The 26,828-nt window shown below is 43.5% G+C and overlaps 2 protein-coding genes across 2 annotated transcripts; one reads left to right on the forward strand and one right to left on the reverse strand.

Moving 5' to 3' along the window:
* Nucleotides 1-379: 379 nt before the first annotated feature.
* On the reverse strand, nt 380-12,098 carry LOC139373746 (ubiquilin-4-like). The gene is made up of 11 exons (XM_071114674.1): nt 11,913-12,098; nt 10,533-10,684; nt 8,556-8,710; nt 8,160-8,422; nt 7,655-7,813; nt 7,148-7,364; nt 6,794-6,933; nt 4,962-5,045; nt 4,684-4,799; nt 2,607-2,820; nt 380-2,098 (listed from the first exon to the last, which is right to left on the reverse strand). The coding sequence occupies exons 1-11, from the start codon at nt 12,054-12,056 to the stop codon at nt 1,946-1,948; spliced, it is 1,797 nt and encodes a 598-aa protein (XP_070970775.1). The 5' UTR covers nt 12,057-12,098; the 3' UTR covers nt 380-1,945.
* Nucleotides 12,099-13,952: 1,854 nt separating this feature from the next.
* On the forward strand, nt 13,953-26,346 carry LOC139373751 (lens fiber membrane intrinsic protein-like). The gene is made up of 5 exons (XM_071114687.1): nt 13,953-14,055; nt 24,412-24,626; nt 25,103-25,252; nt 25,426-25,560; nt 25,862-26,346. The coding sequence occupies exons 2-5, from the start codon at nt 24,452-24,454 to the stop codon at nt 25,924-25,926; spliced, it is 525 nt and encodes a 174-aa protein (XP_070970788.1). The 5' UTR covers nt 13,953-14,055; nt 24,412-24,451; the 3' UTR covers nt 25,927-26,346.
* Nucleotides 26,347-26,828: the final 482 nt, after the last annotated feature.

The following is a 26,828-nucleotide window of genomic DNA, read 5'->3' on the forward strand; positions in this document are numbered from 1 at the left end:
AAATGTTTCACTAATTCCAGAATAAGTCATCTAAATGGTGGCCATTCATTCCAATGGAAGCACTTTAGAATAAAATCAAACGTTTTTTTTGAGGCGATAAAAAAATGACAGTAAATATTGTAGACATTTCATTTTAGCAACGCCATTAAGATACCAAACTTTTAGGTAATGCAGACAAAATATTGAGCGGACTACTGAATGGAACTTGAATAATTCAGGGTTTGGTTCAATTCAGAAAGTAAGCAAATTCCATTTCCACATTTTCCTAATGGAAAAGCATTGGAATTTCAGTGTACTTCATGAATTGCCTTGAATTCAAATGGAATAGACCCCAACCCTGGTATAATTATATTTTTCCTACAAGTCAGGATGGACACACTTAGAGGGTTCTCATTGACCAACTTTGTTTTATTTTGTAGTACAGTACTGTTAAAGGTTAGTTCCAACATGTTGAATTGGGTGATAGATTTAAGCTAAGGCCAACAGACAAAGCACAGCTATAGAAGCCATTGCCAAGGTTACCACATCGCTGAGATTCTCAGAAAAGCAAAAAGCTAGAACTTCACTGCCACACCATACCAAAAATGGAAAGCATTTTTTTCATTATATTTTATTCATACATTTTCCAGGAAGATTTTTTTTTAATGAGACAAAAACAGATTCTATATGTACTACTTACACATCAAATTAAAATACATAATGAATCAGAATAAAATGAAAAGGAAATCTGTCTGTCTTGTCTTTGTGTCTTCTTCCCCAGAACTCCTGTCTTTTTAATAACCATTATGACAGTCCTCAATCTTGTGACACGCCGGTGTGAAGTCAATCTAGACCACCAATCTAGACCACCAATTTGACTAGCCAGGGTTTGATCAAATCGATCCATTTGATAAGCGTGGTTGGTGTTAAATGTTTTGTTGAATGTTTTGTTGAAGACAAAAAAAGCACAGCAATCCTACCTTCAGGGAAGAACTCACAGCTGAGTGGAGATAGAGATATCCTATCTGGAATTACTATTTGCTTTATTTTAGGGAAGTGTGGGGGTTCTTTTAGCAATAAATAGAAAGGGTTTCGGGCAGGCTTAACTGATATCCGTGTGAGATTGACAAAGTTCTGTTTTGTGATTCTCTTCCTCCGGTCTTCATATACCTTACCCTGCAATCAGGGGCTTAGTCAAAAGGGTGGAAGGTTACAAACACATTGCAGCTAGAAATGCAAGATATAGACAGGAAACAAATCCCTGGAATGTTTCATAAACAGCTCTATGCCAATGCATTTCTATCTGCCGCACTACGAACCCTCCACCCCATTGAATAAACCATGGGTAGGCAACCCTGTTCCTGGAGTGCCGCAGGTACTGCAGGATTTTATCCCAACTAGGCACCACACATGACCAACTGAGCTAATTGATCAGTTCAGAGATTGCCTAACCTCAACATGCCTGGTCATCCAGGTCAGTTAAATCAAAAACATGAAGTGCCTGCAGCCCTCCAGGACCAGGGTGGTCTACCCCTGGAATAAACACAGCTTTATTAAAGAGGAAGAGGGATTAGTGATTCTGGTAGAGTAAAGAAATTCTGTTTTGGAGAGGGTTTTGAGGGAGGAAAATCTGTGCCGTTCTCGCTCACCCCCCTCTCTTCACCAGGCACCCCTCTGTTGAGGAAATGGTCTGGTCAGTCTGGTCCTGCTGAGCAGAGCTCTATGGATGAGGCTAAAACCAGGGGATAGGGGAGCCATGGTTAGGGAATGATCTGACAGGAGACTGCGGTGGATGTTTAGAATGGTACATGTCCTGACCGGGTTTCGTCTGTGTCTTTTTTGGATGGTTTATTTATTCTCTCTTGGTTCTCTGTAGACAATGTATATGCGTGTGCATTCCCCTTGCTGCAGAGGTGGATAGTATGTATGCACGTGTCTGTATCGATGTGACTGAGTGAGTGTGTCTTTATGAGGGCTGTGAGCCCAGCAGTCTCTCAATGGCAGCGTTGACATCTCCTCCGGTAGCGATCAGGGCCTGCAGGTTGGCCTCTCGGTTGATGAAGCCCATAGCGCCCAGCTGCTCCAGCTGCTGCTGGAACTGCACCTCTGGGGTCTGGCTCTGTAGGGGGACCAGTCAAAAATCTCTCAATCAAATGTATTTATAAAGCCCTTTTTACATAAGCCGATGTCACCAAGTGCTGTACAGAAACCCAGCCTAAACCCCCAAACAGCAAGCAATGCAGATGTAGAAGCACAGTGGCTAGGAAAAACTCCCCATTAAGGCCGGAACCTAGGAAGAAACCTAGAGAGGAACCAGGCTCTGAGGGGTGGCCAGTCCTCTTCTGGCTGTCCCGGGTAGAGATTATAACAGTACATGGCCAAGATGTTCAAATGTTCATAGATGACCAACAGGGTCAGATAATAATAATCACAGTGGTTGTAGAGGGTAAAACAGGTCAGCACCTCAGGAGTAAATGTCAGTTGGCTTGTCATAGCCGATCATTCAGAGTTAGAGACAGCAGGTGCGGTAGAGAGAGGGTCCAAAACAGCAGTCAACCAGTACAATCACAGTAAAACAGAACGAGGGAAGACAGGTAGGTGTAGGTAGGTGTGTGTGGGGTACGTACCGAGGAATTCCCTCCTGCGAACATTTGGAGCATCTGTTGCATCATCAGTTGCTGGGCTGGGTTTTCCCCAGCACTCGGCGAAGAGGCAGGGTTCTCTGGAGCCACACCCCCTCCCGTGGACAGGGGAGTTGTGGGTATTCCACCTGGTAATCCGCCCACTAGTCCCCCTGGTAGACCTCCAGGGAGACCTCCTGGCAGTCCACTTGGTGCCAAACTGGGAGAGACCAAGGGGTTAGGGGGAGATTGCGTAACAGAGTATCTACTACTCAAACAACTCTTTATTTCCCATTTTAACACTTTCTCCAGGTTGTGTGGCTGGAGTGTGTGTGTGTGTGTGTGTGTGTGTGTGTCATTGTTTTCCATAAGCGCTGGCTGTCGGCCAAACAACCAGTTAGACTCATTTTCAACTGGCTACATTTTCCACTTCATATTTTAATTTTAAAGTTTCAATTTGCTAGTTCGTCGAGCCATCTCCCACTGGAATGAACAATATGCATCTTCTAGCGATCTGTTGAGAGGATCGGTGCCTGTCAGTTCAGTCACAAAGAGAGTGATGACAGGATAACGCAGCAAAGAGGAAGAGGCAAAATTCGTCCAAAAGTAGTCCAATGCGTTTCTATGGGCTTATTTTGGACCCAAGCTTGTCGCCTGTCAACGGAACGACTCCAATTGTTAGGGCCGGAGACATGAGCATCTGGTCCTTATATGCAGATCTCTGGTTGCTGTCTAATTTATATACATGGAGGGAGAGAGAGTGCATCGTGCTTGTGAACTTGCACGTCGCATGTAATGTACGTGGTAATGATGAGTCGAAAGCCACGACTTAGCCTAATTATTGTTTGACACATTATTTTATTTCATGTAGCCAGCCAAGTGGAGTCGTGGTGCATAGTTGATTGACAACTGAACAGCAAGTGTTGACTCGTTTATGAAAGGTGTCGAACTGACTGAATAAAGTCGATCTCCTATATCTCTTTGCCATTCATAAATGCGGCAGATGGTTATATGTCCATGGTGTCACATCGGAACAAGTAAACCAAAGGATTTCCTAGGTTTCGGGCCCTAACGGAATCCTGGTATTAAAACGGAATTCAACAAAATATTTTCTTGTTTGTTGTTGACCTTCAGTAGGGAATCAAACAAATGTATTGAAAATGTATTAATTTGGCCAAGTTTATCACAAGACACAAACACAATGGATCAGCGTTTCATATTTCTTGCAACTTTCCTGGAGAGGCAACGAGAACTCCCCGTTTGTGTATGTGCGGTGCATGGTCCACCACTGCGTAGCCGTTAGCGATGATGCTAATAAACCGTCTTCTGGTAGATGGAAAGGCTTTCCCAAAAACCTTTTAAAGTACATCTTAACTACAATGTAGCCTGTGCATACCTGGCAGAATGCTATCATGATTATTTTCATCAATGTTGTGGGTATTTGTTAAGCAAACTCTACGAAGACATAGCTAAGCCTCATGCTAGGTGCCAACTGGAATTAAAGGGTAATTACAGCCAAAAATCTAAATTTCTCAGATTTTTCCCCAGACCTCAAATGTCGTCTCCTGATGTGGTTTAAGCATTGTTGTGCACTTACAACATCCAATTTGGCTTGTTTCTCTATTTAAAAAAAAATCATTTCCCCAGATAACGTGGGCTACTTACTTCAGTTCTGTTTTAATACATCATTTGAAGAACCATCATTGTGGCAATTCATATCCTGCAGTAAAACTGTAAATAAGACTTTAATCTCAAGTTAAAAAGGCTTGATGTTCTCTCTTTGACAATATCCAAAACAACTACCAATACACTGAATTTGTTCATTTTCAGCCATTTAAATTGTAAAGTCATGTCTTTCTACACAATACCACAACTTATGTTTCCAATCTGGGCGGTATTGAAGTATTGAATCATTTAGCTGTGTATTTCAGAAGCAGTCAAGGCGTTAGAATGTACCAGAACACACCAAATAGACCTCTTTGGGCAAAAAGGAGCTGGGGGTGACTGGCTGGGCTGGGGGGGGGCGACTGGCTGGCTACTCTATGTACTTGTGGAGAACACTGGTGTGTGTGTCAGTGTGTACCTTGGCATGAGTCCCGGTGCCTCTGTCTGCAGTGTCTGTAGGCCCTGTTGTATCTGGAGGAGAGCCTGCATGGCCCGGGGGTTGGTCATCACAGAAAGAGCCTCTGGGTTCTGCATCTAAACAACAACAACATCAGTCAATCAAACTAACATTCTAAAACAATCCCCAAATCTTCTGTTTAGGGTCCATCCAGTCTCAAGCAATCCAATCAGGTCCTTGGGACAGGTTCAACCCTCTCAGTTTGAGGCAAATACAGCTGTGTGTGTGTGTGTGTGTACCTGCTGCAGGAAGACAGGCAGCTGGCTCCTGAACTGTTCCTGCAGCTGGGGGTTTCCAGCCAACAGAGGGTTATTCATCAACACCTGGGGGAGACACAGAATGTGAGAAAGACAGAGAGAGCGGGGGGGTTGCAAGATAAAGAAAAACAGGAGAGAAACAGAAGGTCAGGGTCCTGTCGTTCACCAGCAGCTTTCCCAGTGTTCACCCTCTTCCTCACATCTGTCTGTCTATCAAAATGGAGATAACTAGCGGTTAAGCAGTGCCAGCTGGATCTGTTCTAGACACCTAACGGTAAAGCAGTGGCAGCTGGATCTTTTCTAGACACCTAGCGGTTAAGCAGTGCCAGCTGGATCTGTTCTAGACACCTAACGGTAAAGCAGTGGCAGCTGGATCTTTTCTAGACACCTAGCGGTAAAGCAGTGGCAGCTGGATCTGTTCTAGACACCTAGCAGTAAAGCAGTGGCAGCTGGATCTGTTCTAGACACCTAGCGGTAAAGCAGTGGCAGCTGGATCTGTTCTAGACACCTAGCGGTAAAGCAGTGGCAGCTGGATCTGTTCTAGACACCTAGCGGTAAAGCAGTGGCAGCTGGATCTGTTCTAGACACCTAGCGGTAAAGCAGTGGCAGCTGGATCTGTTCTAGACACCTAGCGGTAAAGCACTGCCAGCTGGATCTGTTCTAGACACCTAGCGGTAAAGCACTGCCAGCTGGATCTGTTCTAGACACCTAGCGGTAAAGCACTGCCAGCTGGATCTGTTCTAGATACCTATTGGTAAAGCACTGCCAGCTGGATCTGTTCTAGACACCTAGCGGTAAAGCACTGCCAGCTGGATCTGTTCTAGATACCTATTGGTAAAGCACTGCCAGCTGGATCTGTTCCGTACAGCTTCCCAAGGACTACTACTTGGCTCTGAGCAGGGCTGCTGATTTAGAATCAGCCCCCCCGTTATCTTATTCATTATGGTCTAGAACAGGGATCGGAAACTTTGATGTGAATGGGGGCCACAAAATCTGAACTCATCATGAAGGGCCTCAGTGGCCCAAATTCATACCCAGACATACAGCCCTAGCCTTTTGAGTGCCCTAAGTTACATTTCGTTGCCCCCCTTGACAGGAGAAAAAAAAATGTTTTAGATTTCATTTCCTGCAATTCTACACATTTTGCCACGGGGGCGGAGAGAAGATTTAGCATTTTTATGACACATTTTCTGTAATTCTACTCATTTTGCCATGGGGCAAAGAAAAATGCAGTTTTACAGCTAATTTACTGCAATACTACTAATTTAGCAATAGGGTGGAGAGAAATGTTTGTAGTTTTGAATATGATATCAGCATGAGACTGACTAACAAATTCAATGGGGGGCCCCCCGGCCGGTAATTTGACCATGATTACAAGTTTAGAAAGCTGGCTAGACTAATTTACAAATCTAAAATGTTTTAGCTGACATTGGTATTTGAGTGACTGAGATAACAAGAGAACAACTGCTGATGCACAACCAAATTTCAATATTGCACCTTGTGTATTCTACCATTCTAATGCTCAACTATAAGTTGAGACCTGACTGAGTTTGGGGGGGGGGGGGGGGGGGGGGGGGTTGCCCAGATCTGCTTTATTGTTCTCATTACAAACAACCCATTCCCACAGATTCCTATAGATCCCCCTGCGTTCAGATTGGTCTCGTCCCAAATGGCACCCTATTCACTTTATAATGCACTACTTTTGACAAGCGCCCTGTAGAGCACCATAAAGGAAATAGGGTGCCATTTGAGACACATCAATGACTTCCAGATCCATGCTAATCCCCAGGGCCCACTACTCTGCTGCTACAGACCTGGGAGGCCATGTCTGGGTTCTGGGCCAGAGACTGCATGATACTGCGCATGTAGGGAGCAGACAGCATGTTCTGCATCAGCTGGGGGTTCTCCGAGATCTGCTGCATCAGACTCTGCATGCCCGGACTGCTGAACATGCCTGGGACACACACACACACACACACAGAGGGAGGGAGGTTGATGGTGCGTGGGTGTAGGTGTGTGCGTATGCATACTTTTACAATCCCCCGCTTGATATATGTATGGGTATCACTAATTTATATGTATGTATTTAGGAATTCACATCCACGTGATATTGCAGAAGCTCTCCTGAATGGTATTCTCTTAAGCAGGAAGTCTATGTATTCTCGTACCGTTACCCAGACTGGCAGAGTTGACGCCCAGAGGGTTGGACACATTGGGGGTGGTGCTGCCAGTGGCAGAGGAGCCTGTGGTGCCCGTGCCCACTCCACCCTCAGAGGGGTTAGTTGAACCCCAGGGGTTGGGCAGGGGCTCCCGGTTCTCTGTCCTCGATGGCTGCACACCCCCGTCAGAGTTGCCCCCCAGGGCTGAGAAAGGGTTGTTTCCAAACTGGGAGAGAAGAGAGAGATAAGTCATTAACAACCTGTTTAATACCGGTTTCTGTTCAGCACTCTCCATGGGATAGCTGAGAGTTAGTTTCTGAGACTAAAATAGCTCCATGAGTGAATCCTTACTTCCACTTAAGCCGAATTTGTACTTCGTCAGCAATGATGTCAATTCATGAACATTTCCCTTAAGTGGAAGTTAGGATTCCCCCTATACTCTCCATCTAACTAAAAAAAGTGATTGGAACTAGCGAGACCAAGAGGAATAACTTCAGTTAGTGCCATAATGGGTACCTGGTCTCGTGCAGCGCTGAACATGGGTTCCTGGATGTCTGTGTACATCCTGCGCAGGGCATTGTAGCCTCCGGGGATGCTCTCCAGGTTGCTAAGCGCCCGGTCCTGGTTACGCATCATTTCCTGCATCATGGCAGGGTTCCTGGCCAGCTCCATGGTCTGAGGAGAAGGGAACAGGAAGTGGTTAAGGATTTGTGATGTTATGAAAGAGGACAATATTGATAGCTAGACTAGGTTCTGGGATATAGGGACTGAAGAAGGCTAGGGTGAAACATCTGTGTTCGAGAAACCACCCCTAAGACTATTTCTTTATACAACTTAGAATGCAGCTAAACAAAGATCAGCCACTCAAAGCAGTCGACTTCCCACAGTTCAAAAATAATGATTGCAAAAACAGCACCTGCCACATGCCCCTACACCTTACTAACCAAGGCCAACTTCTGTGCACACCCAAGCCAATCCCAAGCTGTCTGTGACACAGTAAACTCTGGCCAAACCCCCTTACCTGTCTCATAAGCTCTGGGTTGTTGAGCATGTGGGAGATCTCAGGGTTGCGCTCCATCAGCTGCTGCATCTGGGGGTTAGCCACGATCATCTGCCTCATCAGGTCTGGGTTGGACATCATGTTCTGCACCAGGGGGTTCTCCATGATCTGGGACAGCATCTCCGGGTTGGACATCAGCTGGCTCTGCATCTGCTGCTGCAGCTCCATGAAGTTAGCGGAGCCCATGCCCATGCTGCTCAGGCTGGACAAGCCACCGAACCCGGCTAGGAGGGAGGGAGAGGGGTATGATCAGGAAGCGGTGATGATAATGATGGTTGTCTTTCTGTATAAACTGTTGGGTGTGTGTGTGAGGGGGTGGATAGATAAAAGTGTGTGTATTTAGCCTAATAAACTCACTCAGTATGTTGGGGGTCTGTGGGGGTGCCGAGGCAGGGCCTCCAGTGGACCCTACAGTAGAAGGGTGGACTGCAGAACTGGGGCCAGAGGAGTTGCCACTACTGCTGCCCACCTGGGTGGTGACGGAGGAAGAGGAACTAGCGCCATCTCCTGCCCTGGAGGGACATTGCATTGATCAGTTATGTTTACATATTCACATCAACTTGGTATCTGCCTACAAATCTTCCATTGAAATACATGCAGGCCAGTTGTTGAGCAAACGCATCAGCTCACACACACATGGATTCAGCCCATATATTGTATATGTAAATGGCTTCACTGTGCTTATAACCGTATAGCTTCCCTCTCTATCCCGGTTTGGTACAAACATGGTACACGGCTCCAACAAGTGATACTTTTGTTTGGAAACCCACATGACCGCCCGCTTCAATACGTTCTAACCAATTGCGCAAGTGGAGACACTTCAAGCTGTGGAGTAAGTAAGCATATGGCCTGAGTCAATCTAAACTCCACTACATACAGTACCAGTCAAAAGTTTGGACACGACTCAAGGGTTTTTCTGAATTTTTAAAAACTATTTTCTACATTGTACAATAATAGTGAAGCCATCAACACTATGAAATAACATATATGGAATCGTGTAGTAACCAAAAAAGCAGCCACCCTTTGCCTTGATGACAGCTTTGCACACTCTTGGTATTCTCTCAACCAGCTTCATGAGGTGGTCACCTGGAATGTATTTCAAATAACAGCTGTGCGACAGTCCATATTTACTTTAAGACATGAAGGTCAGTCAATACAGAACATTTCAAGAACTGTGAAAGTTTATTCAAGTGCAGTCGCAAAAACCATCAAGCACTATGATGAATCTGACTTCCATGAGGACCACCACAGGAAAGGAAGACCCAGAGTTACCTCTGCTGCAGAGGATAAGTTCCTTAGAGTTACCAGCCTCAGAAATTGCAGCCCAAATAAATGCTTCACAGCGTTCAAGTAACAGACACATCTCAACATCAACTGTTCAGAGGAGACTGTGTGAATGAGTTCACGGTCAAATCGCTGCAAAGAAACCACTACTTAAGGACACCAATAAGAAGAAGAGACTTGCATGGGCCAAGAAACACGAGCAATAGACATTAGACTGGCGGAAATCTGCCCTTTGGTCTGATGAGTCCAAATTTGAGATCTTTGGTTCCAACCGCCGTGTCTTTGTGAGACGCAGAGTCGGCGTGGTTCCCACCGTGAAGCATAGAGGAGGAGGTGTGATTGTGTGGGGGTGCTTTGCTGGTGACACTGTCGGATTTATTTAGAATTCAAGGCACACTTAACCAGCATGGCTACCACAACATTCTGCAGTGATACACCATTCCATCTGATTTGCGCTTAGCGGGACTATCATTTGGTTTTCAACAGAACAATGACACACCTCCAGGCTGTGTAAGGGCTATTTGACCAAGAAGGAGAGTGATGGAGTGCTGCATCAGATTACCTGGCCTCCACAATCACACGACCTCAACCCATTTGCAATGTTTTGGGATGAGCTGGACCGCAGAGTGAAGGAAAAGCAGCCAACAAGTGCTCAGCATATGTGGGAATTCCTTCAAGACTGTTGGAAAAGCATTCCAGGTGAAGCTGGTTGAGTGAATGCCAAGAGCATACAAAGCGTACATCAAGGCAAAGGGTGGCTATTTGAAGAAACTCCAATATAAAATATATTTTGATTTGTTTAACACTTTTGGTTACTACATGATTCCATGTGTTTTATATCTTTGATGTCTTAACTAGTATTATACAATGTAGAAAATATTAAAAATAAAGAAAAACCCTTGAATGAGTAGGTGTCCAAACTTTTGACTGATACTGTATAGCTTTATTCACTTCTTCAAAATGTTATCAAGCAATTCCTATTCCTGCCACTGACATATCCTACTGAAACACACAATGTTCATGCTGCTTTGAGAAGTTGCACCATCTTACTTGTGTGCTGTCTTTATGACCAGATGGACTGTCAGGCCATCCTTGATGCCGTGCTGGTTGAGAGTGTCCCCGTCTTTCAGTATCTTCCCTGCAAAGATCAGAACCAACTGATCCTGCTTGGCTTTGAACCTCCGTGAGATCTCCTCTTTAAACTGGAGAGAGAGAGGTCATTGTTTGTTTATTTCACTTTTATTTATTATCTATTTCACTTGCTTTGGTAATGTAAACATATGGTTCCCATGTCAATGAAGTCCCTTAAAATGAGAGAGACAGAAAGATATGGATGGACAGCAAGAGAAAGAGGCAGAAGAAAAGGGAGAAATCGAGTAAAGAAACAATTAGCTCTAATAAGTAGATTTGAATTCTAAAGCCTTGTTTCTGAGTAAATCCTCATTGCTTAACCTATTATAGGAATCCTACTACCTGATTACAAATACCACCTCATTCTTGGTGTTGTGCTTTTCACTATGGGAGAAGCTTAATATTAAACTAACTGAATCCAACTATGAAACAGCAAGCATACACATTCCTCTGAATACAAGACTACACTGTGATTCAACACCTGGCCCCAGTCTACAACTAACTACGAAAATACTACACATATGAGAGGCACATTAAACAGGAGTAAAATAAGCTGTAGGCTATTTAGCTTTTCAGGGTACCAACCAGGACTGGAGGGACAGGAAGAAGTGGCATTTGCTGACAGATTCACAACAAAACAACTTAAAGTGAAACATGGGACCAGTGTATCATTCATTGGGAGAGGAGATTCACATGAACAACAATCTGCAGTCCAGTAACTGACATTCAGAACAATGAGGTGCGGTTACATTCTGAAGAAGAATACTGTTTCTAGACGACCTACTTAGGAAGCGCAAATGTCCTGGAGAAACAGCTAAGATTAAGAAACTAGCTAGCTAGCATACTGGTTAGCACGTAGTCAACTAAATTAGCCCAACGTTAGCTAGTTAGCAATTGACCTAATGTTAGCTACTTACCTAGAAGCTGATTATATGTTTTTGTTGCCATGACTAACATACAGAAGTCACCCGACACATTTTACTGACTGTGTAATCAGGGAATTCCTTACTAGCAAGCCGGTTAGTTCAACTGTTTTCAATACGGAGCAAGGAATAGTTGTGAGCCGTATTAACTAGCTAGCTATAGAACAACGCGTGTGAATAGCGTGTCAAGTCAATAGCTAGCTTTAAATATCGCTAAACTTGCCGATTCTGAAATGTTAGTTCGCTAGCTAGCTCGCAACATGCTTACACACACAAGCTAATCAAGCAAGGCAAGTGGGCAGGGGCATGATGATGTAGCATAGCAGCAAGTTGCCGCTCGCTAGCCAGCTATTACTGGTTCACAAAATCAACGAACCTGAGTAACAGAGGCATCTTCCGAGATGGCGATTTCCTCCTTGTCTTTTGGGGTTTTGACTGTGACCTTGATAATAGTTCCCTCCAAACCAACAGGTGTATCATTGTTGTTATTAACAGGATCTGCGCCGCCGTTGTCCGCCATCTTTACTCCTCCGATGGAATCGTTCAGATTTGGCGTCCACTTCCGGATCAATATGGGTAATTACTTCCTATCCAGAAAAGTTTACTCTTTTTTTTTTTTATGTATTAATAACAAATCAATACATAAAGCACATGAGGGAACACATGAGGGAATACATAGATTACAAACAATAGACAATCGAGCTGACTAATATCAATTATCTATTGAAGGCCCGCGTCACGTCTATTTCTTTGTGCACAAGCACTGTTCATTACACACTGTTCACACCCTGAGATAACAATTAGCAGGTTTAAAGCTTATTTCCTACAATTCAACACATTTGTAAAGCCAATTTCCTATAAATGTTGCCATGTCTAATGTGTAGTCGTGCTATTTGAGTGACTCGAACATTACAAAACCTATGGGCTAAAAAAAACGTTAGCTGACGTGCTAGTTGATTTGGACATTTTTTTTTGACCAGTTATAAATAGCGCTCTAGTGCCACGTTCGCGTGCTAGTCGGCACTAGGAAACTGACATTTCTGACTTGCTAACTGGTTGTAGTTATACAAAAGCCGGGTTCAAAGAATAAGCAATTCGGAAATGTCAAAGTTTCCTAGTTCTGACGAGTACAGGTTTGGGAAATTATTTTCCATGGAGAGCCACATTAGAGTATATTCTTGCGATCGCGGGCCAGAATCATATTGCAGGATTATACATCTGTGTTGACAGATATATCTACTGTAAATAACGTCCAGATATGCTACTTATTTTACTTTTCTAAACATGCACAGAAATGAACCACATCAATGTTCTCCTTTTGGTAGGTATTTTCATTATTAAATATGCAATGAACTACATGGAGGGAAAAGTACACGGACATAATTCTTGTTAACGGGTTTGCACAAAAACCCAAGAAAGACTAATTAAATATATACACAGCCTCAGTTTCACAGGTCATGAAATTGTCAACCATCACTTTTATCTCTATAAGGTTATCACTACCTTGCATAATGAAGCAGACAGAAACACGTCCTTATCTGCATCTGTGGTGTCTGCATCCTCTGGCCATCTGTCCCGTGAATATATGCTAACACTGATTGGAAGATTGTGTGAAATGAAATGGCAGTTCTAATTGCTATGTTTTGATCAATTGATTCTGTTAAATGCCACGGTGGTGGTGGCTTTTGATGAACGGTATGACATTTCTGTCATTCGAAGATGACCTATCCATTGCTCAGGCCTCACAGAACCGTTTGTAGCTGCCTTAAGAATGGCAGAGTGTGTGTGTGTGTTCCTGTGTGTGGTTTAAGTGAGTGTATTGAAGTGTGTGTATACACTATATAAATACTGTGTCATGGAAAACTACGATCACATTGCTCAACTAACGGTGTATTTTAAAAACAGTATTATGAGGATGCAGGTGATCTACAGATTACATATGTATTCTGTATATTAGAGAGAGGACAACCAGTGAGAAAGAGGGGCCATCTCTGGCCATCTCTCCCTATATGTGTGCCTAAATGTCTATCCATGCCACCACAGCCCCAGATCCATTGAAAGAAAAATGTTGGCTTCAGCATGTTACATTGATTCCAGCAGTACTTCATACCTATGTACACCCACAATTCTAGAACATACCAAATACAAACATAAAGGATATGTAGCCCCCCAGCCAAAGCCCCTACCTTAACCCCCTGACCCCATCCCAGCTGCCCACACTGAAAGGACTGAGGGGGTCACGTGATCCCGTGCCCCACTCAATAGTACATCCGTTACATAGGAACCGATTGTTTAAGGATTCTGCTTCCATCAACAGAAAAAACAGAGGGGATAACTTTTTGGAATTCAGCCCAATGGAGTTCTCTTTCATTCTCCTATCTCCCCTCCTCGGCTTGCAACGTCTCTCCTTCTCTCTCTCTCTCTCTCTCTCTCTCTCTCTCTCTCTCTCTCTCTTTCCCTCTACCCTCTCTCCCTAGAAAGGTAGACGGTTAAGAGCATACTTTTACTGAAGAAACAAGGTAAGGGACATCCTAAATATATCTATATAATGTTACCTTGATAGAAATGTATAGTTGTGCCAAAGAATAAGTTACTCAACTTAATGGTGAACTGAAGTCTTAAAGGTAAAGACAATGGTGAACTAGTGGTTGACTAAGCCTTGATCAAACGCAATTTATTAAGTGCTTGGCAAAAGAGCTGATGTTTAACGCTGCTAGTTGTAAACGTCTATTCCATGACAATGTTTGTTTATTATATTTGGAGCACATGTTCATATATGTTAACAGGTCTCATTTTAAGACTCAGCTACAGTTGAAGTCAGAAGTTTACATACACTTAGATTGGGAGTCATTAAAACTTGTTTTTCAACCACTCCACAATTTTTTCGTTAACAAACTATAGTTTTGGCAAGTCGGTTAGGACATCTACTTCGTGCATGACACAAGTAATTTTTCCAACTATTGTCTACAGACGGATTATTTCAGTTATATTTCACTGTATCACAATTCCAGTGTGTCAGAAGTTTACATACACTAAGTAGACTGAGCCTTTAAACAGCTTGGAAAATTGCAGAAAATGATGTAATGGCTTTAGAAGCTTCTGATAGGCTAATTGACATCATTTGAGTCAATTGGAGGTGTACCTGTGGATGTATTTCAAGGCCTACTTTCAAACTCAGTGCCTCTTTGCTTGACATTGTGGGAAAATCAAAAGAAATCAGCCAAGACCTCAGAAAAAATTTAATTGTAGACCTCCACAAGTCTGGTTCATCCTTGGGAGCAATTTCCAAACGCCTGAAGGTACCACGTTCATCTGTACAAACAATAGTACGCAAGTATAAACACCATGGGACCACACACCGTCATACCGCTCAGGAAGGAGACACGTTCTGTCTCCAAGAGATGAACGTACTTTGGTGCGAAAAGAGCAAAGGACCTATTTTTTTTTATTTCACCTTTATTTAACCAGGTAGGCTAGTTGAGAACAAGTTCTAATTTGCAACTGCGACCTGGCCAAGATAAAGCAAAGCAGTGTGACACAGACAACAACACAGAGTTACACATGGAGTAAACAATAAACAAGCCAATGACACAGTAGAAAAAAGAAAGTCTTTATACAGTGTGTGCAAAAGGCATGAGGAGGTAGGCAATAAATAGGCCATAGGAGCGAATAATTACAATTTAGCAGATTAACACTGGAGTCATAAATGAGCAGATGACGATGTGCAAATAGAGATACTGGTGTGCAAAAGAGCAGAAAAGTAAGTAAAATAAAAACAGTATGGGGATGAGGTAGGTAGATTGGGTGGGCTATTTACAGATGGACTATGTACAGCTGCAGCATTCGGTTAGCTCCTCAGATAGTTGATGTTTAAAGTTGGTGAGGGAAATAAAAGTCTCCAACTTCAACTTTTTTTTTTTTTGCAATTCGTTCCAGTCACTGGCAGCAGAGAACTGGATGGAAAGGCGGCCAAATGAGGTGTTGGCTTTGGGGATGACCAGTGAGATATACCTGCTGGAACGTGTGCTACGGGGGGGTGTTGTTATCGTGACCAGTGAACTGAGATAAGGCGGAGCTTTACCTAGCATAAACTTATAGATGACCTGGAGCCAGTGGGTCTGGCGACGAATATGTAGCGAGGGCCAGCCGACTAGAGCATACAGGTCGCAGTGGTGGGTGGTATAAGGTGATTTGGTTAACAAAAAGGATGGCATTGTGATAGACTGCATCCAGTTTGCTGAGTAGAGTGTTGGAAGCTATTTTGTAGATGACATCGCCAAAGTCGAGGATCGGTCGGATAGTCAGTTTTACGAGGGTAAGTTTGGCGGCGTGAGTGAAGGAGGCTTTGTTGCAAAATAGAAAGCCGATTCTAGATTTGATTTTGGATTGGAGATGTTTAATATGAGTCTGGAAGGAGAGTTTACAGTCTAGCCAGACACCTAGGTATTTATATTTGTCCACATATTCTAGGTCGGAACCGTCCAGGGTGGTGATGATAGTCGGGCAGGCGGATGTGGGCAGCGAACGGTTGAAAAGCATGCATTTGGTTTTACTAGCGTTTAAGAGCAGTTGGAGGCCATGGAAGGAGTGTTGTATGGTATTTAAGCTCGTTTGGAGGTTAGTTAGTACAGTGTCCAAAAAAGGGCCAGAAGTATACAGAATGGTGTCGTCTGCGTAGAGGTGGATCAGGGAATCGCCCGCATCAAGGGCGACATCATTGATATATACAGAGAAAAGAGTTGGCCCAAGAGCCCTGTGGTACCCCCATAGAGACGGCCAGAGGTCCGGACAACATGCCCTCCGATTTGTCACACTGAACTCTGTCTGCAAAGTAGTTGGTGAACCAGGCGAGGCAGTCATTAGAAAAACCAAGGATATTGAGTCTGTCGATACGAATACAGTGATTGACAGAGTCGAAAGCCTTGGCCAGGTCAATGAAGACTGCTGCACAGTACTGTCTTTTATCGATGGCGGTTATGATATCGTTTAGTACCTTGAGCGTGGCTGAGGTGCATCCGTGACTGGCTCAGAAGCCGGATTGCACAGCAGAGAAAGTACGGTGGGATTCGAAATTGTCAGTGATCTGTTTATTAACTTGGCTTTTGAAGACTTGCAGGGCAGGATGGATATAGGTCTGTAACAGTTTGGGTCTAGGTTGTCACCCCCTTTGAAGAGGGTGATGACTGCTGCAGCTTTCCAATCTTTAGGGATCTCGGACGATACGAAAGAGAGGTTGAACAGGCTGGTAATAGGGGTTGCAACAATGGTGGCGGATAGTTTTAGAAAGAGAGGGTCCAGAATGTCTAGCCCAGCTGATTTGTACGGGTCCAGATTTTGCAGCTCTAGCAGAACATCTGCTGTCTGGATTTGGGTGAAGGAGAAGCTGGGGAGGCTTGGGCGAGTAGCTGCAGGGGAGGCGGAGCTGTTGGCCGGGGTTGGTGTAGCCAGGAGGAAGGCATGGCCAGCCGTTGAGAAATGCTTATTGACATTTTCGATTATCATGGATTTATCAGTGGTGACCGTGTCGCCAATCCTCAGTGCAGTGGGCAGCTGGGTGGAGGTGCTCTTGTTCTCCATGGACTTTACAGTGTCCCAAAACCTTTTGGAGTTAGAGCTACAAGATGCGAATTTCTGCTTGAAAAGCTAGCCTTTGCTTTCCTGACTGACTGCGTTTATTGGTTCCTGACTTCCCTGAACAGTTGCATATCGTGGGGACTATTCGATGCTATTGCAGTCCACCACAGGATGTTTTTGTGCTGGTCAAGGGCAGTCAGGTCTGGAGTGAACCAAGGGCTATATCTGTTCTTAGTTCTGCATTTTTTGAACGGGGCATGCTTATCTAAGATGGTGAGGAAATTACTTTTAAAGAATGACCAGGCATCCTCTACTGACGGGATGAGGTCAATATCCTTTCAGGATACCCGGGCCAGGTCGATTAGAAAGGCCTGCTCACAGAAGTGTTTTAGGGAGCGTTTGACAGAGATGAGGGGTGGTCGTTTGACCACGGACCCATAGCGGATACAGGCAATGAGGCAGTGATCGCTGAGATCCTGATTGAAAACAGCAGAGGTGTATTTGGAGGGCAAGTCAGGATAATGTCTATGAGGGTGCCCATATTTACGAATTTAGGGATATACCCGGTGGGTTCCTTGTTGATTTGTGTGAGGTTGAGGGCATCTAGATTGTTCGACTGCCTGTTAAGCATATCCCAGTTTATGTCACCTAACAGAACGAACTCTGAAGTTAGATGGGGGGCAATCAATTCACAAATGGTGTCCAGGGCACAGCTGGGAGCGGAGGGGGGTCGATAGCAGGCGGCAACAGTGTGAGACTTATTTCTGGAGAGGTTCAAATTAGAAGTTCAAACTGTTTGCGTATAGACCTGGAAAGTATGACAGAACTTTTCAGGCTATTTCTGCAGTAGATTGCAACTCCTCCCCCTTTGGCAGTTATATCTTGACGGAAAATGTTGTAGCTGGGTATGGAAATCTCAGAATTGTTGGTGGCCTTCCTAAGCCAGGATTCAGACACGGCAAGGACATCAGGGTTGGCAGAGTGTGCTAAAGCAGAGTAAAACAAACTTAGGGAGGAGGTTTCTGATGTTGACATGCATGAAACCAAGGTGTAACTGACAAGTAACCTGTAAGTCTATGTTGTTTTTTGTTTGAATTGTTTACGTGTTCGCTATGCGGGGGAAATAAGACAAGCGGAACTACGTAGCTAATAACTGTTGTAACGGGGACAGTATTGTAGCGACACACCTTTGGAGGGAAGGCAATCCCGCGCTGTGTTAGCTAAGTTTTCATGTCATCAGGTGTAGTTCGTAAAAGTTTAAGCGTGTACGTTAGGATGGTAACGTTATAATAATTAAGGATGAAGTGTGAATTCATTCCAGGAATAATAAGTGTGAAGTTTGATTTCCTCCCTTCTGTAATAAGCAGCCAATGACGTATTTTTGCTTTATTAATGTGTTTAATCTGATACTGTTATATCTCCGGCTAAACTGTTTATGTATGTCAGCACTTCAGAGTTATACCAAGCTAATAAGTCACTCGTAAGATAAGAAGGTTGTAAGAGTGTGCTTAACTGTATTTTTCATTTACTTTATAGTTCTCACGGAAGGTGATAATTCTGACTAAAACTACAGAATAAAGCCGCCAGTTAAATTCAAGGAACGGTTGTGCTCATGGTTACTGGTTACTACACAATGTTTTTTTGATCACAGAAGTCAACAAATGAGGGTGCCTGGGGACACGCAGGGCCTGGGTTTACCTCCACATCACCCGAGGAACAGAGGAGGAGTAGGATGAGGGTACGGCTAAAGGCTAGCAAAACTGGTCGCCTAGAGCGTTGGGGACAGAAAATAAAAGGAGCAGATTTCTGGGCGTGGTAGAATAGATTCAGAGCATAATGTGCAGACAGGGGTATGGTGGGGTGCGGGTACAGCGGGGGTAAGCCCAGGCACTGAGTGATGATAATAATCTCTGGATGAGCTGGTTATAATGGGTGAGGTCACCACATGTGTGGGAGGTGGGACAAAGCAGGTATCAGAGGTATAATGAGTGGAACTAGGGGCTCCATTGTAAACTAAAACAATGATAACTAACCTAAACAACAGTATACAAGGCATATTGCCATATGAGAGAGACATACAGCGAGGCATAAAGTAATCACCGTTGATTTTTGGTGAGGTGAAACAACAACAGCTAATCAGCTAAAACAACAACACGTAAAATGGCGATGACTGGGGAGAGAGGGTCAGTTAACTACACACAGAGCCTGAGTTCGCGGCTGGGGCCGACAGATAAAAAAAATAATAATAATAAAAAAATAAACCGAATGGAGTACCTTGTGAAGATGCTGGAGGAAACAGGTACAACAGTATCTATATGCACAGTAAAACGAGGCCAATATTGACATAACCTGAAAGACCGCTCAGCAAGGAGGGAGCCACTGCTCCAAAACCGCCATAAAAAAAACAGACTACGGCTTGCTACTGCACATTGGGACAAAGATCGTACTTTTTGGAGAAATGTCCTCTGGTCTGATGAAACAGAAATTTAACTGTTTGGCCATAATGGCCATCGTTATGTTAGGAGGAAAAAGAGGGAGGATTGCAAGCCGAAGAACACCATCCCAACTTGAAGCATGGGGGTGGCAGCATCATGTTGTGTGTGGGGTGCTTTGCTGCAGGAGGGACTGATGCACTTCACAAAATAGATGGCATCATGAGGCAGGTAAATGATGTAGATATATTGAAGCAACATCTCAAGACATCAGTCAGGGAGTTAAAGCTTGGTCACAAATGGGTCTTCCAAATGGACAATGACCACAAGCATACTTCCAAAGTTGTGGCAAAATGGCTTAAGAACAACAAAGTCATGGTATTGGAGTGGCAATCACAAAACCCTGACCTCAATCCTATATACAATTTGTGGGCAGAACTGAAAAACTGTGTGCGAGCAAGGAGGCCTACAAACCTGACTCAGTTACATCAGCTCTGTCAGGAGGAATGGGCCAAAATTCACCCAACTTATTGTGGGAAGCTTGTGGAAGGCTACCATAAACGTTTGAGCCAAGTTAAACTATTTAAAGGCAATGCTACCAAATACTAATTGAGTGTATGTACACTTCTGACCCACTGGGAATGTGATGAAAGAAATAAAAGCTGAAATAAATCATTCTCTCTACTACTATTCTGACATTTTACATTCTTAAAATAAAGTGGTGATCCTAACTGACCTAAGACATGGAATATTTACTAGGATTAAATGTCAGAAATGGTGAAAAACTGAGTTTAAATGTATTTGGCTAAGGTGTATGTAAACCTCCGACTTCAACTGTACATACAAAATGAAAATTGCTCAAATTAGGTAATATTCACTAGGCATGTCTTTAGTCGTCAAGCTTTGATTCTCGTCGTCAAGCTTTGATTCTAGTCGTCAAGCTTTGATTCTAGCTGTCAAGCTTTGGTTGTTTCTCATTTATTGTGTTTGCCATAGCATCATATAAAGTAGTTATAATGAGTGAGCACAACTGATCCTGAATATCAGCTCTGTAATTTACAGTACCAGTCAAAAGTTTGGACACACCTATTCATTCAAGGGCTTTTCTTAGTTTTTTACTATTTTCTTCATTGTAGAATAATAGTGAAGACATCAAAACTATGAAATAACACATATGGAGTCCATCATGTAGTAACCAAAAAGTGTGAAACAAATAAAAATATATGTTATATTTGAGATTCTTCAAAGTAGCCACCCTTTGCCTTGATGACAGCTTTGGCTTTCTTTCAACTTGCGTCATGAGGTAGTCACCTCGAATGCATTTAAATTAACAGGTTGCTTTGTTAAAAGTTCATTTGTGGAATTTATTTCCTTCTTATCAGTTGTGTTGTGACAAGTTAGGGGTGGTACAGAGAAGATAGCCCTATTTGGTAAAATACCAAGTTCATATTATGGCAAGAACAGCTCAAATCAGCAAAGAAAAAATGACAGTGCATCATTACATTTCAAGAACTTAAAGTTTATTCAAGTGCAGTCGCAACAACCATCAATACCTATGATGAAACTGGCTCTCATGAGGACCGACACAGGAAAGGAAGACCCAGAGTTACCTCTGCTGCAGAGGATAAGTTAATTAGAGTTACCAACCTTAGAAATTGCAGCCTAAATAAATGCTTCACAGAGTTCAAGTAACAGACACATCTCAACATCAACTGTTCAGAGGAGAACAGGCCTTCATGGTCAAATTTCTGCAAAGAAACCATTCCTAAAGGACACCAATAAGAAGAAGAGACTTGCTTGGGCCAAGAAATACGAGCAATGGACATTAGCCCAGTGGAAATCTGTCCTTTTGGTCTGATGAGTTCAAATCTGAAATCTTTGGTTCCAACCACCCTGTTACTTTATGAGACGAAGAGTAGGTGAACGGAGGATGTGTGGTTCCCACCGTGAAGCATGGAGGAGGAGGTGTGATGGTGTGGGGGTACTTTGCTGGTGACGCTGTCTGTGATTTATTTAGAATTCAAGGCACACTTAACCAGCATGGCTACCACAGCATTCTGCAGCGATACGCCATCCAATCTGGTTTGCGCTTAGTGGGAATATCATTTGTTTTCAACAGAACAATGACAAAACACACCTCCAGGCTGTGTAAGGGCTATTTGACCAAGAAGGAGAGTGATGGAGTGCTGCATCAGATTACCTGGCCTCCACAATAACCCAACCTCAATCCAATTGAGATGGTTTGGGATGAGTTGGACTGCAGAGTGAATGAAAAGCAGCCAACAAGTACTCAGCATATTTGGGAACTCCTTCAAGACTGTTGGATAAGCATTCCAGGTGAAGTTGGTTGAGAGAATGCCAAGCGTGTGCAAAGCTGTCATCAAGACAAGGGTAGCTACTTTGAAGAATCTAAAATATATTTTGATTTGTTTAACACTTTTTTGGTTACTACATGATTCCATATGTGTTATTTCATAGTGTTGATGTATTCACCATTTTTCTACAATGTAGAAAATAGTAAAAATTAAGAAAAACCCTGCAATGAGTAGTTGTGCCCAAACTTTTGACTGATATGATTTGAGATCATTGATACGCGGCGATTTGTACTTTGTCTTTTCGATTTTGTTGTCCACTGTCACCATGTCACACTTTTCCCCAGTGTCAGGACAAGTACTAAACTTATTAATGTTTCTATTGAAGTCTGCATCCCAGTGTTTTGTCTTTGGCTATGCCGGATTAAGTGATATGACATGCTATTCTATAAAATAATTTCTCCGTAATTAATATTACCTGATTGAGCTAATCATGTAAATTTAATTAACTAGAGAGTCGGGCACCACAAAAGAATATTTAAAGACCTCTTAAAGACCTAGTAATATTTTACATCAATAGCAGTCAATATTAATCGTCATCTTTATTCAGTCTCATCTGAAAGTGGTAAATTCTTTGTTATCTGCACGAACCCTGGCTCACAAGTTGAATCAACTATGCAAAATTGGGTTTAATTATTTATTTACTAAATACCTAACTAATCACACAGAATTACACATACACATAATTAAATCATAACTTGATTACAAATGACCTCATAAAATAAAACGTCCCTAGCGGGCGGAACAGATATGACAGCTTGTTACACAAAAGAAAAGGGGCTGGGTTTGAGTGAAAGAGCGGGAAGACTGAGGAACAATGGGAAGAAGCTGTGCTATCGTAAATACAGTATCTTATGCATTCTAAATTACCGCCCATTTGGAAAAGAAAAATGCAATAAATATTAAATATTTACTCTGAGCTGCGCTTCGGTAGGTTGGTGGTAGATGGGAGGCCGTGTTGCCCAACCGAGTCCTTTGAAGATAGTCTCTGGTTGTCAATTGGATACGTTGTAGTAACGTCGTTGGGTGATAGACGGGATACTCTGTCTGTTCCTTCCTAGCCCACGTTTGCATCTGCTGTTGCTAACTCAACGGCTAGGAGGTATCACTTCTGTAGTGAATAAGAGTTCAAAGTTCATACCTTTCGCAACCAAAGCTCACGCTGATGTTAGCTTCGTTCTGTAGTTATTACCTGAACCATTCTGGCATAGGACCGTCGTCCTCACGTCCTCGGAACATGAGGTTATATTGTCGTCAATATATTGTCGTGATATAGGAAGGGAGAGGAGGGCGTGCTTGAAAAGTTTTATAGCCCATGTCCCTTCACAGGGGTGGGCCACTGATTGAGCAGAGCCCTATCTTATGAAAACCCAAATCTCACATTTTAGAAGCTAAAATCACATTTCATCCCATCACGAATAATTTCATATTCAAACATTTAAATTGAACAACAATTCCATGTGAATCCGATAACTCTGATGTGAAGACTTTACACTGTAGAGTTTGTCATCTTATCATTGATGAGAATGTCTCAGATGACAACCGAACATCATATTCATTAAGTACCACTGCATATGTTCCATTTGTTGGATTACCAGAATATAGTTAATTTCCCCCCACCTTCTGATGTTCCCAGAATCTCTTTGTTATTCAAGGCTTTGGCAAATGTAACCTCAGTAGGGTAGAGAGAGTAAAAAGGGGGGGAAGAGATATTTATGACTGTCAAAAACCTACCCCACAGGCCAACGTCATGACAACAGCATGGAATAATGAGTGTGTGCTATAAAGATCATATCATACAGATACAGGTTTCTAACTCCCACATCTCCTCCACAGTATCAGTACAGGTGTGTCTAACTCCCACATCTCCTCCCCAGTATCAATACAGGTGTGTCTAACTCCCTCATCTCCTCCCCAGTATCAGTACAGGTGTGTCTAACTCCCTCATCTCCTCCCCAGTATCAGTACAGGTGTGTCTAACTCCCTCATCTCCTCCCCAGTATCAGTACAGGTGTGTCTAACTCCCTCATCTCCTCCCCAGTATCAGTACAGGTGTGTCTAACTCCCACATCTCCTCCCCAGTATCAATACAGGTGTGTCTAACTCCCTCATCTCCTCCCCAGTATCAGTACAGGTGTGTCTAACTCCCACATCTCCTCCCCAGTATCAATACAGGTGTGTCTAACTCCCTCATCTCCTCCCCAGTATCAGTACAGGTGTGTCTAACTCCCACATCTCCTCCCCAGTATCAATACAGGTGTGTCTAACTCCCTCATCTCCTCCCCAGTATCAGTACAGGTGTGTCTAACTCCCTCATCTCCTCCCGAGTATCAGTACAGGTGTGTCTAACTCCCTCATCTCCTCCCCAGTATCAGTACAGGTGTGTCTAACTCCCTCATCTCCTCCCCAATATCAGGAGCTATGAGGTGACCATTGCAAACTGAGTGTCCATCTGCCATATAATCCAGGTGTGTTTATCCCTCCTCTTCCCGTGCAGTATCAGGTACCACGCAGCAGCCACAGCAGCATCTCTCAGGATGCATAGCTTCATGGGCGGGGGCCTTTTCTGTGCCATGGTGGGGAACATCCTGCTGGTGGTCTCAATGGCAACAGACTACTGGATGCAGTACCGCCTGTCAGGCAGCTACGCCCACCAGGGCCTCTGGAGGTACTGCATGTCGGGCAAATGTTACATGCAGACGGACAGCATCGGTGAGACCACACACCATCGAGGGGTCAGGGGATGGAAGGATATAGATTATATACAGAGGGATAGCAATGACCACCTGATTTAAATGAGTCTGACTTGGTCTGATGGAAGGGAAGGTCTAAGTGCATCCATTCACTGGCAGAAACGTAATAAATGGTTGCTTTACTTCATGATAGAGACCTGTTGCTGAGAATGTCGGGCCAGTAATCAAAAGGTTGCTGGTTAAAATCCCTGAGCCACTAGGTGAAAAATCTGTTGATGTGCCTGTGAGCAAGGCACTTAAACCTAGTTGCTCTGGATAAGAGAGTGTGCTAAATGTTCAAATGTTGACTTGAACATGAGGAGAAATGTTACCACCTAGTGTCTGGGCATGACACTACAATACCATTCATTTTCACTCTTGGCTGGAAGAAGGGATGCATCTGACAAAGGCCTCTGTTATGTCACCCTGCACACCTCTTTCACTGTTGCCCTCTAGCGTACTGGAATGCCACCCGGGCCTTAATGATCCTGTCCGGGATGTCGTGCTTCGCGGGCATCATTGCGGGCATCCTCTCCTTTGCCCACTTCTCCGCCTTCGAGAGGTTCAACCGCTCCTTCGCTGCAGGGATCATGTTTTTCATCTCCAGTGAGTCTCATATCACACACACACACACACACACACACACACACACACACACACACACACACACACACACACACACACACACACACACACACACACACACACACACACACACACACACACACACTAGTTTTGTGCAGTATTTTCACCTCTTATATCCCCCTTCCTTCTCCCAGCTTTATTTGTTCTGCTGGCGATGGCCATCTACACGGGTGTGACAGTGAACTTCCTGGGCAAGCGCTTCAGTGACTGGCGTTTCTCTTGGTCTTACATATTGGGCTGGGTGGCACTGCTCATGACCTTCTTTGCAGGTAAGAACTGACACACAGGATCAATCACAGTACTCAACCAACCCAGTCCAAAAACAATCAACCCTCAAGTCTCCCAGTGTTAGCAGATCTGAAGAGACCAGATTGTTAAAAGCAATATGGTGATGGTTTTTCCATAGCCTTCCAATGGGTTAGGGGAGCCTGGCTGCATCATATTACTGACGCCTGTCTGGATCCATCAGACCTGATTGAGGGGTAGTGGCTGAAGGGAGGGTATGTCTACAGCTGGATTCTGATGCAATGTCCATTGTCCATTAACCTGTACGTGCTCTGTGTGTTCCAGGGATATTTTACATGTGTGCCTACAGAATGCATGAATGTAGGAGAGGGGGCGGCCCTACACGCTAGAGAGAAAGACACAGCAAGATACACAAACTGTTTTTAAAAAGAGGACCATTTTACACTGAATGAATGACCATGTTTATCCAGAGGCCAACATATGACAGAAAGCCTTTGCGACTGCATGGGCCTCCATTCCCTGATGTTTCCAATGGATTTCCTGGATAAATAAAGGTTTGATAAAAAAAAATATACAACAGCTTTCTGCCATTCACATGAAAGGAACATTTACGAGAATGATAATGCATTTATTTATAAAGTCAATATGACTCATTTCATTATCTATGTGCAGTTAACAGGAGAATATGTTTCAAAATGGCTGACACGGCAAGGGTTATGATATCTCCGTAGTGCCTTTTTCAAAAGCATATATGCAAGATGACAACAGGCTTTTTGTATATGCAAATGTGTTGTAGTTTTGATAAGGAATATGGGCAGCAATGCTGACTTTACAATTTCTCATATTTTCAATAAAGTTCCTCTCTAAATGTTTTGTTGCCTCTAAGTTGATTCTTAATGCAAGGTCCACCTTTCAATGGCTAATTTAGGGGTTTTAGTGTGGATAGCCGTCTTTTACGTGATGCACACAAAGTTATACCACAAGATGGCGGCACTAAACCAGTTTACATGAGCAGGGCTTTGCACATAGTGCTAGATGAGTTGCTTCTGTTGCCTGGGAAATCCCATAGCCAAAGCTACCGGATGATGGTGAAAGAGGGCCACACCTTGCAACAGGTAAAGATTTGTCATACATTGTGGATATTATTTTCCTTGTCTATATCTACCACAATGAATCATGTTTTTACTCTCCCAGAGGCACAGAGTTAAAGAGTGGACCCAAGGTGGCCCCAGACACAAGCTAAAACCTGAAACCTCCAGGACATATCAAGATGCTTTTTATAGTTGAGATT

This window comes from Oncorhynchus clarkii, chromosome 18 (assembly GCF_045791955.1).
Source record: "Oncorhynchus clarkii lewisi isolate Uvic-CL-2024 chromosome 18, UVic_Ocla_1.0, whole genome shotgun sequence".
In the NCBI taxonomy this organism is placed as follows: domain Eukaryota; kingdom Metazoa; phylum Chordata; class Actinopteri; order Salmoniformes; family Salmonidae; genus Oncorhynchus; species Oncorhynchus clarkii.

Coding starts and splice junctions, on each gene's coding strand:
- LOC139373746 (XM_071114674.1), bottom strand. CDS start 12,056: ATGGCGGACAACGGCGGCGCAGATCCTGTTAATAACAACAATGATACA. Junction 10,685..11,912: donor AAGATGCCTCTGTTACTCAG/GTTCGTTGATTT, acceptor CTCTCTCTCCAG/TTTAAAGAGGAGATCTCACG. Junction 2,099..2,606: donor TCGCAGGAGGGAATTCCTCG/GTACGTACCCCA, acceptor GTCCCCCTACAG/AGCCAGACCCCAGAGGTGCA.
- LOC139373751 (XM_071114687.1), top strand. CDS start 24,452: ATGCATAGCTTCATGGGCGGGGGCCTTTTCTGTGCCATGGTGGGGAAC. Junction 25,253..25,425: donor GATCATGTTTTTCATCTCCA/GTGAGTCTCATA, acceptor TCCTTCTCCCAG/CTTTATTTGTTCTGCTGGCG. Junction 25,561..25,861: donor GCTCATGACCTTCTTTGCAG/GTAAGAACTGAC, acceptor TGTGTGTTCCAG/GGATATTTTACATGTGTGCC.